The sequence below is a fragment of the Corvus hawaiiensis genome, chromosome 10, assembly GCF_020740725.1.
Source record: "Corvus hawaiiensis isolate bCorHaw1 chromosome 10, bCorHaw1.pri.cur, whole genome shotgun sequence".
Taxonomy (NCBI): domain Eukaryota; kingdom Metazoa; phylum Chordata; class Aves; order Passeriformes; family Corvidae; genus Corvus; species Corvus hawaiiensis.
In genome coordinates, this window is record NC_063222.1 from 8,488,720 (window position 1) to 8,501,484 (window position 12,765).

The 12,765-nt window shown below is 41.0% G+C and overlaps 1 protein-coding gene across 1 annotated transcript; it reads left to right on the forward strand.

Moving 5' to 3' along the window:
• Positions 1–6,400: 6,400 nt before the first annotated feature.
• Positions 6,401–12,490, forward strand: MRPS22 (mitochondrial ribosomal protein S22). The gene is made up of 8 exons (XM_048314500.1): positions 6,401–6,500; positions 6,755–6,915; positions 7,658–7,822; positions 8,973–9,116; positions 9,592–9,675; positions 10,618–10,763; positions 11,929–12,037; positions 12,315–12,490. Exons 1-8 carry the CDS (start codon positions 6,401–6,403, stop codon positions 12,405–12,407), a joined length of 1,002 nt encoding a protein of 333 aa, XP_048170457.1. The 3' UTR covers positions 12,408–12,490.
• The last annotated feature ends 275 nt before the right edge of the window (positions 12,491–12,765 follow it).

The window sequence follows — 12,765 nt, forward strand, 5'->3', positions numbered from 1 at the left end:
ACCAAATCGGTTATATTTCTATTTGGGTTTCTAGAATTTTCTTGCTTCCTTTCTACTTAACTAAATCAGCTAGAGCAAACATAACGGAACTGTTCTTGTGAGATTGGCTCTTTAGTGAAGAGCCAAACAACCATTTTTTCTTCGACCTAAAGACAACCTTCATATCAAACAGGTAAATAAAGCTGTTTGGTTAGCAAATGAGAATGTTTCTGCTTAAAATGAAAATGAAAAAATGTTGAATTTTACAAGTCTAACAGGAATGGCTAAGATTTTAACTGACACTAAATTCTTTTAGCTCTGCTTCTGTGAGATAAAAATATCTTTTACTTTCTGAGGCTTTTCTTTCACTTACTTGATCCTGAAGAGAAGACACTGTAGATTTATGTGTTGTTCATCCTGGAGAGCACAGCTGGTTTAGCTTTTCTGTCACACCCCCAGGATCCTATCTTTAAAATGACTTTTTAAAATGCATGGTGGGTTTGCCTAAGCAAATTTAATTTGTATTACAGTCCGGATCCAAAGGAAAGAATAAGAAAAAAACAGAAGGTAAAAACCAAGCACACAAACACATCTCCAGTGCCACCTTTAAAAGAGAGGGGATTCTGTTTTAAACAGTGTGAGATTGGTATGAAATAGGTTTAAAATGTTGGCCCTATCATGCAGGCTATTTATATATACAATAGCAAGCCAAAGGTACACATTGCCCTTATCAACAACAACAAAGTAAATTAAAAAGTGCAGATTATTTAATAGCAAACTACAAGAGTTATTTCCACAAGAAATTAATTTGGGGAAAGACAAAAGAGGAATCAAGGTGACAAAACAAATCCTAATAAATCCAGATGAATTCAAAGTAATATGAAAACAGGAAGGCTTAGGGGTAGTATGAAGAAAATTAGGAGGCTTAAAGCAAAATAATTGCATAAACCTGGAGAAGTGAAATTGTAAAAGAATCCCAGACAGATGAGTCTCAGAGGGAAAAAGAACTTGAGAAGGGAATGGCATGCAGATAAGAGTGATTTCTTGGCATCACTAAGCAACAAGATGGCTGGTGTGAAGTAACTGCTCTTTAAACTGGAAAAAATTAATAAAATTATAAAAACTGAACCAGTTTTGGGGAAAAAAAATTAATGTATTTAACTGTAACAAGTCATGAGAAGATAAATATATTCACCTACTTCTGAGGCAATTGAAGAGTGATTTCCTGTTAATAAAATCAACTCTTAGGAGAACAGGCTGGAAGAAACAAAACTTGGCAGTTATCATTGAGTGGTATTAGAATAGTTTATAACTAGGAGGATGTGCTTCTTTGTCAGGTAAATTCAGTGATAAAATAATTAAATTAAAAACCATAAAATGATACAATAGCCTGGATGAAACTTGGATTTTAAAAAGCAGGAAAACCAGACCTCCAGGCTTCTTTGTGAGGATGACAAAACATGACAAAGTGGAACCAGTAGACACGTGATTTAGATTTTTATGAAACCTTTGACAACAGGCCAGGCAATACACACAACACACATCTAGGTTTAATTTGGACAGTTTTGGTTTCAGAAGATTCTCTCAGGTGTCAGGTTTCAGTGAAAAACAGATAAAAGTACAATTATGAGAACAAGGTATTGACTACTTGTGCTAACAACAGGAGAGAAGGAAAATATTATAATTGACCTTTGAATTGGAGAGTGCCATCTTCTCTTAATTTTCCTGTCCCCAAAGAACAACACAAATCAACAAATCTGCCAGGATCATTGCTATGCCCTTCTATTATGGAAACAAAGGGATCAGATACCTCCCACCTGCCCACATGTAACAGTTTGTGTTGGACACCAGATTTAGTTCACAGTGCCCTGGCAAGAGCTTGGATTCAGAAGGACAGGACTTGAAATAATGATGGAGTGTAGAGGGAGGTTAAAAAACTATTAAGAATGGGAAAAACAACAATTAATCAAACCATACCTTACTTTGAGTAATACTGAATATGTACTATTATTTTTTTCCTTGATAACTGTTTTTGAAAGATAAGTATTACAAGAGGAGAAAGGAATAATAAAATTAATTTGAAAAATAGGGACTCCTAATTCAGAGCCTGCTGAAGTTAGGAAAGGACTTTAATGGGCTTTGGCTCAAGACCTTATAGTGTAGCAAAGAAAACAATGTAAACTGAAGTGGGATTTATATCCCTACTATAAATAATGTATGTAATCTCAACTACTGGAGACAGTCTTTGTATATATCTAATTTATCATTATTAAAGTGAGATTATGGCAGCTTTATGCGAGACAGAGGCAAATCTGGGTCATTAATGAAAACAGTTTATTTACATTATCCGCTGTAGCTCCTCAGGCATTTCCATTGCTCACGTTTAAGACCTCACTCCTGCCCCGCCGTGGCCCACAGGAATACAGCACACGTGCTCAGGGCAAGCGTGACTGAAACAGGACTGAAAACTGAAAATAAAGAGCATGTTTAATCCTTCTTGCTTTGTCATTTTCCCTTTGCATTGGAAACACAAATGCCAAATAGTCAAGGCACAGATAGAACTTCGAGGGGCATTTGGTCTTCAACCTATGCTGACTATTAGCACTTGCTAAAAGTGACAGCACCAAAGAAACAACTTTGGAAGCCTTTGGCATAATGTTTCCTCAGTCCCTCTTGCTAAGGATGTTTGCATCAGCAGCAGAAGGCAGCTGGTACAAAGGGTGATAATGCTGCAGCTGAGCTCCATCACTTGAGTTTCAGTGGGCAGCTCAGGGATGTTTTGTAAAAATGGGCTTTGCCCAGCAGAACTGCCCACAGCTCTGCCCTTAGAGGAAGGTTTGGCCCAGCAGAGTCCTACAGCCAACCTGGTCTGTCCCTGCTGTCAAAGACAAAAACAGAATTTGAAAATAAAACAGCTTCAGATATCTATATGGGTTTTAAGACAGAAAATAGCCACTCTGATGTATTAGCAAAGGTTCATGCATCATCATCATCACCACCATCACCAAAATAGCCATGCAGGGCTTGGGATAGCAATACAAATCCCAGGCCACCGACCTTAAAAAACAATTCTGGATAAAATAATAGTTTCTTCCCTAAACAAAAGAAACTGGCAAATAAGCTACTTGCAGGCAATATGCCTGAAAATAGGCAATCATATTGAAAATGAGAAGTCCAATAATTTTAGCAAAAAATACCCACTTCCTCAATGTGTGAGGAATGGTGAAACCAAACCAGCCATGTGTAATATTTTATTCCTTTAAAAACTAATTTGATGATATAATAAGGTTTGTGTCATCTCTCTTATGTCAGCACTCTATGCCTTCTCTGGAAAAAATAATTTACCTTCAGACTAATCCATGCAGGTTTAATAAAAAGAGCTTCCAAACTGGTTCATTTTGTCCTTCAGAAAAATGTTCCACAGGATTGCCAGATTGTTTCTTATCAGGAACAAGAGAACCAACCATTAATTTTAAAAAGGTCACATCATCAACTGTGGACACGTACACAGCCTGACTGGGTTCACTCTGTGTTCTTCATATAACAATTGGATGCACAGTTACCAAACCTGACATTTTGTATTTTTCTCTGTATTTTTTCCAAGAAAGAATTCTTCCTTCCAAACAACTTCTCACTACTAATTTGACATATTTATGACTCAGAAAGATTAGTAAATGACAGTCCCTTATTTTATCAATTACATAGGCAAAGCAACAACACAAGCTCCTAAGCTCCTCATTTGCCTCCTCTTTCCCTGAGATGTCAACCAACTGGTGCACTCTCAGCAGCCATCTGATCCTTTTGCTCTCCTGAAACTGCCAACAAAAAGAAAATTAATGCCAACTGTGCAGGTGATTTTGTATTGACACTTTTCCAATAGAATGCAGACTTGGACCACCAATGTATTTCACTGGGGACATACACCCATCATCAGATGGTTGTAATTTTCCAATACCAACTGTCCTGGGATGCTTTCAAAATAACAAAAGCTAAGAAAGATTCTTTATTTCTTTATCAATTTTTCAGCACCGATTCTTCAAGCTGGTGTTATGTTTTTAACTATATCAATATAAAATATCCTACTTAAAGCTGTTACTTCAGTACAAATATAAACCACAATAAAATATAACCAACCTACCCAATATAAGTGATCCTACTTTATAAATTATGTTAACCTGCTGTACTTCCATCTACAGTATAGTTAGTTAATATTTCTTTTCATCCCACCAGCCAAAAAGGTTAATCCTCACAGCAGCTGTTACTACTCCAGTACAGACTGAATGTGAATTTAACCTCTCCTGGATATAGCCCAATAAATTCTGTTGTTTTTCTAAGCACTTCTGTGAATTAAAATGGACGTTGGCTTGCCATCCAAACTCATGAGCAGGTCTGAAGTGGCTTTTAGGCACGTTGCCAAATAACTTCCCAATTCCCTTATAGGGTATAGCTCTCACTCCAGAGATCTTCCATGCAAGAATTGAAAAACAACACCTTCTCCATTTCATCAAAATTATTTTTCATTTTCTTAGTATTATTTAAATAAATTCCGCACAAAATTACATTAAAATAATATTAAGGGTTCATTTGCCCTCTCAATACCTAATAATTTCAAGTTAGTTGTAGCAATTCAAATATGAGAAGAACATATCCTCCTGGAACCTTCCTGACAAGGCCAGGATATTGAAAAGCCTGGATATTAAATTCAGCCCAGAGCATGTGTTTGGCTATAAGGCAGAGAAGAACAGGAATACTCCCCAGTACAAAAAAGGGCAAGTATAAGAAATAAATATATTTCCCCCAGCTGATGCTTAACTTTATTCTAACTAAAACAAATATATGCTTTGAAATCTTCATTTTCTCTCTGACTTCAATCACCACTTTCAAAAGTAGTATAATTTAAACTTTGATTTGGCAAAGCAATGAACAACCTACTAAAATTTAAAACAATTGGAGATCTACAGAACATAAGCACATTACTTGTATCGCCCCTCCCGAAAAAAATGAAAATGGGGACTTGAAATCTTTCCTGTTTCAAGGGGAAGTCATGAGCCAGCTTGCATTGATGAGTGGCTTTGAACATTCTAGAACTTGAAGCATTCCGGGCTCTTGGACAGAGACTTGCCTGCTGATAAGAGAATCATGGAATAATCAAGATTGGAAGAGTCCTTTAAGATCAAATTCTTTCTGTTTCACACACCCCTAAGCACAGTCTGTAAGACTGAAATACACAGTGGACGATACAGACTAGCTAGAATAAATAAACTTCAAGTCATAATAAACTTTCAACCCCCTGAAACAGACTCAGTTATAAAAAGTCACTACCCTCTCTTCACAGCCATAATTATTGAGTATAAAGTTAATTTTGGTTTTATGCTTAATACAGTTATATATTTTCCTTCCTTTATAAAAGCGTTAAAGCTCCCTGAACATGAAGAAAACAATTCCTCACCACCCGTGGCAGTGAAGCCGTGCCCGGGCTGATGAGGCCAGTGCCCCGCACAGCACAGGTGCCTCCAGGCACCACGCAGGTGCCGAAGCAGCACAGAGAGAGCCGGGGGGGTTAATGTACGAATTCCCGCCGTGTTCCTCCCTCTCGGGCAGCCTGCCCGGGACGCGGGGCCGGGAGCTGCCCGCCCGCCCCTCACACCGGGCAGCTGCCCGTGCAGCGCACCCACTGCCGCCCGCACCTCTCCTGACTCGCGGCAGCCGCAGGTTACCAGCGGTTTGATCGCTCACGGCGGCCTCAGTTCCACCTTTTTTCCTGCTGCTGAGAGTTCCCGCGAAGGAAGGGAACCCGCCAGCCCGCAGCCCTGCTCCGTGCCCCGGGCGGCTGAGGGAGCCGGCCGCCCCCCGCTCCTGCTGGCGTTGTCCCACAACAGCGGAGCGGGATCCCCGCCCTCACCAGCCCCTCACCTTCCCCTCAGCAGCGCTTTAATGGCACAAACGCGCTGGGAGCACTTGGGAACAATGCTCTTGCCCTTTCCCTCGGGGAAAATGCCGGAGGACCCCGCGTCTCCCTCACGCCGGGAGGAGACTCAGGGGAGACCTTATAGCAATCTACAGCTTCCTCATGGGGGAAAACGGAGGGGCAGGCACTGATCTCTGCTCTGTGGTGACCGTTTACAGGACCCGAGGCAACGGCCTGAAGCTGCGTCAGGGGAGGTTTAGGTTTGATATCAGGAAAAGGTTTTTCACCCAGAATGGCTGGGCACTGGAACAGGCTCTACAGGGCAGCCTGCACCAAGCCTGCCTGAATTCAAGAAGCGTTTGGACAACGCTTTAAGGCACATGGTGTGACTGCCGTGCAGGGCCGGGAGTTGGACTCGCCGATCCCGGTGCGTCGCTGCCACCTCGGGCTATTCCGTGACTTTGTGACTCCGTTTCCCGGCGCGCCGCGGGGCGGGAAGGGGCGTGAGCAAAGATGGCGGCGCTGGGGGTGCGGGGCTCGGCGGCGCTGCCCGCGCGGCTGCGGGCGCTGTGGGGCCTCCCAGCGCGGCGGGCGCTGGCGGCGGACGCGGGCGGTACGTGAGGGGACCCGGAGGCACCCCCAGAGCGCTCCCGGCTGCCCCAGGCTCGGGTTTCAGCCGCCCGCGCCCCGCGTGGCGGTGGTAGTGGGCGGCTGCGGTCGCCCTGAGGAGGGATGCGGGTCGGGGCGGGTGTGGGGCTGCGGAGGTCCCGGCAGGGGCGGGAGGAGCCGTGAGGGCAGGGGGTGACTGTGACCTTGGCCGTGGCCGTCCCCTCAGCCCCCTGGTAACAGCGTGTGCCCCTCCCGCAGAGGGAAAGGCCGCCAAGCCCAAGCCCGCCTTCACGGACGAAGCGGTCCAGACGTTGCTTTACAAAATGACGGGACTCGACCTGCACAAGGTATTCCGGCCTGTGAAAAAGGGCCTCAAGCCGCCCAACTACAAGCTGATGACCGAAGCTCAGCTGGAAGAGGTAGGCTGCTCTGCTTCCTTCGGAAGTAAGTGTTGATTTTAGTAAAATGCCTATTATAGCCCATATTTCTGCCTTCTTTACCGCCGCATTTGAAAACTTTCTGGTTTCTTTGTTTCAGGTTATTCCCTAAATTAGTGTAAATCAGTGTGTCTTCACTTGAAATAGCTTGGTTTGTCCAATTTTGTGTGATTTTGATGGGATATGGAAGGAAATCGGATCTGTTTTTCTTGAGTGACAGTTTCTCTTTATTAATCTGTTATGCTTCCTAACTCTGTTAAATCTCTTCATATTATACTTAAGTTATAGCCCTGGAAATCCTTTGACTACGTTTTTTTCCTCTTCCCTCTGTTCTGAATTCATTCAGGATGACAAAGGGACCTGACTTAAGCCGGTTCTGCTGTAGCCATAATTAAAGCTATATACAAACTGCTGGTTGTGGTTTATGCTTTGGGGGAAATTTACCCTGGAAAAACACATGAAATAAACTTGGTGTTCGCAATAGATTGTCCATTGTAGTTTTGGAACGTCCTCCAGCATTTTGTCCCCGTTTCAGTAGTAGTAAATTGTTCATATGAAATTCACCTACCTAGAGGAGGAATTAGTGCCTCATTTTTTCTCAACTGCAGAAGAAAAAACCAAGCTTCTCTAAATGAAAATATTGATCCCCAAATTGTATGTTATCTTTCCAATAGGATGATATTTTTAGTTGTAAAATTAAGCTACTTTTTTTTCCCCCTACAAGGCCACAAGAAAAGCCATTGAGGAAGCTAAAGTAAAACTAATCATGCCCCCTGTTTTGAATGAACGAGAGCCAATTGATGATGTCTTAGCAGAAGACAAAGTCCTTGAAGGAACTGAAACTGCAAAATATGTGTTTACAGATTTAAGTTATTCCATTCCACATCGTGTAAGTAATGTGATTAACAGTATTAATTTGTTTTCTAAATAAGCTTTAATGAAAATGTAGATAAATCAGTTTGCAAAAAGGCTGAGGAGTTGAAAATTTAGTCCGGTACAAGGCAGTAGAGAAAAATGTATTTCTAAGTACTTGCTTCTAACTGATAATGGTAAATGACATTCTACTGGTCAAAAGCAGGCATGGGGGAAAGCTGTGTGGTAGGTAGTTAATTATTTTACAAGCAGATGCTTGTGATATGCTAGGAGTGCGGAGTTCTTCCATACTCTTAGAAGCTTTCTGTCGAAGTGGATTACTTTGTAAGATGGAGCTACTCCACACTTGCAAAGATCTGGTGGAAAGCTGTGGAAACGATGAACAAATTCACAGGAAAGCTGTAAAGAAATAGCTGTCTAATGGAATTGGGGAGTATAGGGATAGTGTCCTTTGTGTAATGAAGCATCTTGATCGTCTTAAGTACCAGTAATAAGAGGCCGGAAAAATTCTTAACAAAGTTATGATTCTAGAAGTCTTCATGGTTCAAATGTGCAGATAGTGATGATCCTGTGAAATGAACTGCCCAGTCTTCCATCTATTACTCTGAGAGCTTTCTCCAGAAAGCTGGTATTTATTCTCCTGCTGCACTGTATTGAAAACCTGTCAAACAAACTTTCCCATTTGCCACCCTAAATCAATTATGCTTGTGAACAGATCTGAGTATGTTGTTTAATTTGTTGTACTTTTGCCTTGCACTTGCCCTTATTTGATTCTAGCACCTACCTCTGGAAAAAAGGTACTAAAGTGTGTGACACTTGCATTCCTAATTTTATATGGATTATCAAATGATAGAACCAGGCTAACTCCCTGTCTGGGTATGAGTTATGTTATCTCTAAACTTCCCAGAGCTGTAGCTTTTAGTGTTGGCACACGCACAGCTGTCGTACAGTAAAACTGAGGTGTAAAGGCAGCACTTAAATTAGCAGGTAGCAAGGCAGAAATGATGAATCTAGCACATGGCCACAGTCAGTTAGAAACTGGTGTCAGTAGGGTGAGTTTAGGTATAGAAGGACTTTGACAAATGAGATTGTTTTTTTTAGAATGGTTCTGGCTATGAAGAGGGAAGGCTTTGGGAGATAATGTGGGGTTTTTACCTCATTTCCAGGAACGTTTCATTGTGGTTAGAGAACCCAGTGGGGTGTTACGCAAAGCGACCTGGGAGGAACGAGACAGAATGATACAGATATTCTTCCCAAAGGAAGGGCGCAGAGTGATTCCCCCCACGTTATTCAAGGATGAGAACCTTGGGGTAAGCTCCTCCTGGCTTTGAAACTGATCACTTTTACTTCATTGCAGTCTGATAGTGAAATTGTGCTCTTTGGGCATAGTAACTCTGAAGAGGCCATTCTGCATGTGTGTGTTTAGCTGCTTGAATTCTGTTTTGAAAAATTGCCTTTCATTGTAACTTGGTTAAAATACTTGAAACAAAGTTCCAGGTTAGGGCCAGGTAAATCCCAGGTAGGTGTAAGTACTGTGTCATACTAGGAACAATTGTACAGTTAATCTGAAAACGTGAACTGGTGTTTTAGAATCAAAAATCAAGAAACATTATATTAAATGTCATCAAGGCAGTTACTGTACTTCTATCCATTTTGTCTTTTGATGAAGGGGTTACTCACTGTAAGTGTTACCCAGAACAGAGTGTTGTGGCTGCTGTTTTGATTTTGCAGAGTTGGGATGGTGGGATTACATAATCTACTCCTGAATTTCAACTGTTGTTTCAGACGGTATTCCAGCAAGACCGTCATGAAGATGTCCTTAACATGTGCATTGCTCAGTTTGAGCCAGATTCACCTGACTATATCAGAGTGAGTTCACTTTTCATTTTTCTAGCAAAAAAATAATACTAGTGGAGAATTGTAGGGTTTATTTTGTAAACAAAAATATTATTTGGGGATCAGAGGTGTTGGTCATATGTTTTTTTTTCCCATATAGATTATGCTTGTGATGAGTTTTGGGGTTTATTTTTATGCAAAAAAGTAAAACAGGATTTTGCACAAGTAATTTTCACCAGCTTAGAAAGGTACTGCACATGCAAAAAAAGTCTTCATACAGGTACTTTTGGTATCAAACCAGAATTGATGATAAAACCTGTCACAGGCTCCGAGCAGAGTTGTGCTGCTGAAGTCACACTAACTGCTGGCTTAGGAGCTGGGAGGACCAGGTAGGGAACTGACAAAGTGCATTTTGAGAGAGAGCACTGTGCACAAAGTGTTATTTTTGACAAAGACCAGCTACAAAAATGTAGTTCTAGTAGAATAAAATTAGTAGCTATAGCTGCTGGTAAATGTTAGTCTACACTTGCTTTTAAAATGTTTACTTCTCTTTAAACTGTAATATTCTTAGTGATTTGAGAAATGGTAACATCTATTACGTGATTTTTCAAGTAACTTTTTTTTTCAAAGTAAAGTTTCACCTCTTTGCTCTAGCATTTTTCTCCTGAAAGAATAGATGCAACTTGACAGCAGTGCAGTGAAAGTTCAGAGCTTATGTCTCTCCCTCCCCAAACGTTCAGGGATAGGATTTAGTTTCCTTTTACTGTAAGGATGTCTATGCCTAAGTACTAAAGACTGGGCTAGCCCAGTGTTACCCTGAATTAAAACATGCATAACACTTTAGCATGGTTCAGCATGTGGCTTACTGCTGCACCTTGGGAAATGAAAAGATTAAAAACTCTGTGAGAGGTACAGGGGGAAAACTGTTGTCAGGCTCCAGTTCTGCAAATGAAACAAAACCTTGTGTGTGTGCAGGTTCATCACCGCACTTACGACGACATTGACAAACACGCCAAGTATGACCTGCTCCGCTCAACGAGGCACTTTGGGGGCATGGTGTGGTATCTGGTCAACAGAAAGAAGACAGATGGCTTACTCATAGATATGATCAACAGAGACTTGTAAGTACAGTTTGTCACTTAGTAATCCTACTTAGACTTAGAACAAGTACTGCTGTTTGAAAATAAAAACAGTATTTCTGTCAGATGTAGAAAAGTTCTCATTTGCATGACATTTTAGGCCAGCTCTAGCTGTTAGCTGTATAGGTACTGTGAGCTATACAGGAGCACCGGTAACAGTCCATGAAGTTGTAGGTATTAAACTAGGTTTCTGCAGAAATATCCTTTTGTAGTTGTTGGGTTTTTATTTTTGTTTCCCATGTAACTGTCAGAACACTTCCCGCTCTGAGCACTGCTGATCTTAAAGCCTAACACTTCTGTACCGAGCTCAGTTTTGGCTTATAAGGTTGGTACGTTTGGGTTTTAGAGCAATTCCTAAGTAGCTTAGGAACACATGGATAAGGTTTCATTTTATATGGATGGATTTCTATAAAACATGGTGCTAAATTTATTCAAAGTTCCCAGAAGTGAACAATATTCAATTGTTCAAAATGTCACTATAGCTGGGAGAAATCTGTACAATCAGAACTTCAAGTTGCAGTGATGATGGCATTTATTTCGTGCTGTTTCAGTTAGAAACTTAGAACAGGTGGTCAGATCTTGCTTTTAAACCTGAGCATATGGAGAAATCAGGAAGGTTCCTGTTTTAGAATCAAATTGTTAAAGGGAAAATTGATGTATCTGGACAACTGAAATGAGCAGAGTTTGGAATGTCTTTCCCTGCCACACACTTCAGTAGTTTTAAATTCAGCTGAGAGCTCAGTGTCACAGGATTTCTAATGCTACTTCTGTAAAACATACTGGTCATTGCAGTCTGTGTAAGAAAGGTCCCCTCTGGTGGAAGTTGTTCCACTAAACACTCATTATTGGGTAATTAATTGTGTTTTCAGAGAGATGTCAGCTGTATTACTGCTGAACAGCAGGGATAGATTTAGGTCCCTTGCCTGGTGCACCATGGTGTTCAGGGGCTTCTGGCCCTCCTTCTCGTGAAGGGGCTGCCATTGCAACAGGGGCTGGTGGGATGCCTGGTCACCTGTGTATTCCAGGGACTGGATACTCAGTAGAAGCAGCAGTTTGACAGCCTGTGCTGTGCAAAGTACATTACAAAATACACTTTCTCTAAATACTCTGAAGATAGAATTGCTAAAATGAGCCTTTATTTGTTTAGGCTGGAGGATGCTACAAGTTTAATTACACTGTATCATATGCTTCATCCTGAATGTCAGTCAGCAAAAGAAGCTAAAGAAGGGAAACTTCAAGGAGTTGATCTGATCAAGGTAAGATTTTCTGCTTTAAACTACTTAACCTACAGAAGAGAGCTTTTAACCAGCAGAACCCCATTTAGTAGTCTAAATTTCTTCTTACCTTAAGCAGCAGATATTTAACCAGGACTGTTGTACATGCCATGCTGGGGTTTTTGTTAAACTAATATATAAAGTATAGCTGCACGAGGATTTCAGTTGTAGGTGACTGATCTGCCACTGGCATGATGAAATTCCATTATGCAACTCTGCTGTTAACTGTACATTTACCTCTCTCCTGCCACTGTTGCAGGTATTTGCAAAAACTGAATCTCAGAAAGAAGGTTATATCCAGCTGGCCCTGCAGGCTTATGAAGAAGCAATGGCTACTTCTTCAGCTTCATGAAGTAAACATCAGCTCATCATAAGTTTTAAGTCTGTTTATAAATATTTTCTGTACAGGATTCCACAATAAATACTTGAAATTGACTGCTATAGAATGTATTTTTCTTTACTAAAATACATGTGAATCACTACAGCAGTTTATTTTGAAAAGTTCTGTAAGTGAGTGTAGAGCAGCCTATCATGACTTTTGTTTTCATTGACACTGAACCCCGAGTTTAATATTTTTACTGTTACATCTTGAATCTAAGGAATTGCCCACAATTCATTTTACTTATTGAGGTAAGTGCAGGGTTCATTTAGGAAAGGGTGTAACAAACACTACTTCTAACCTTTAACCCGTATCACTGCTGAATTGGAAC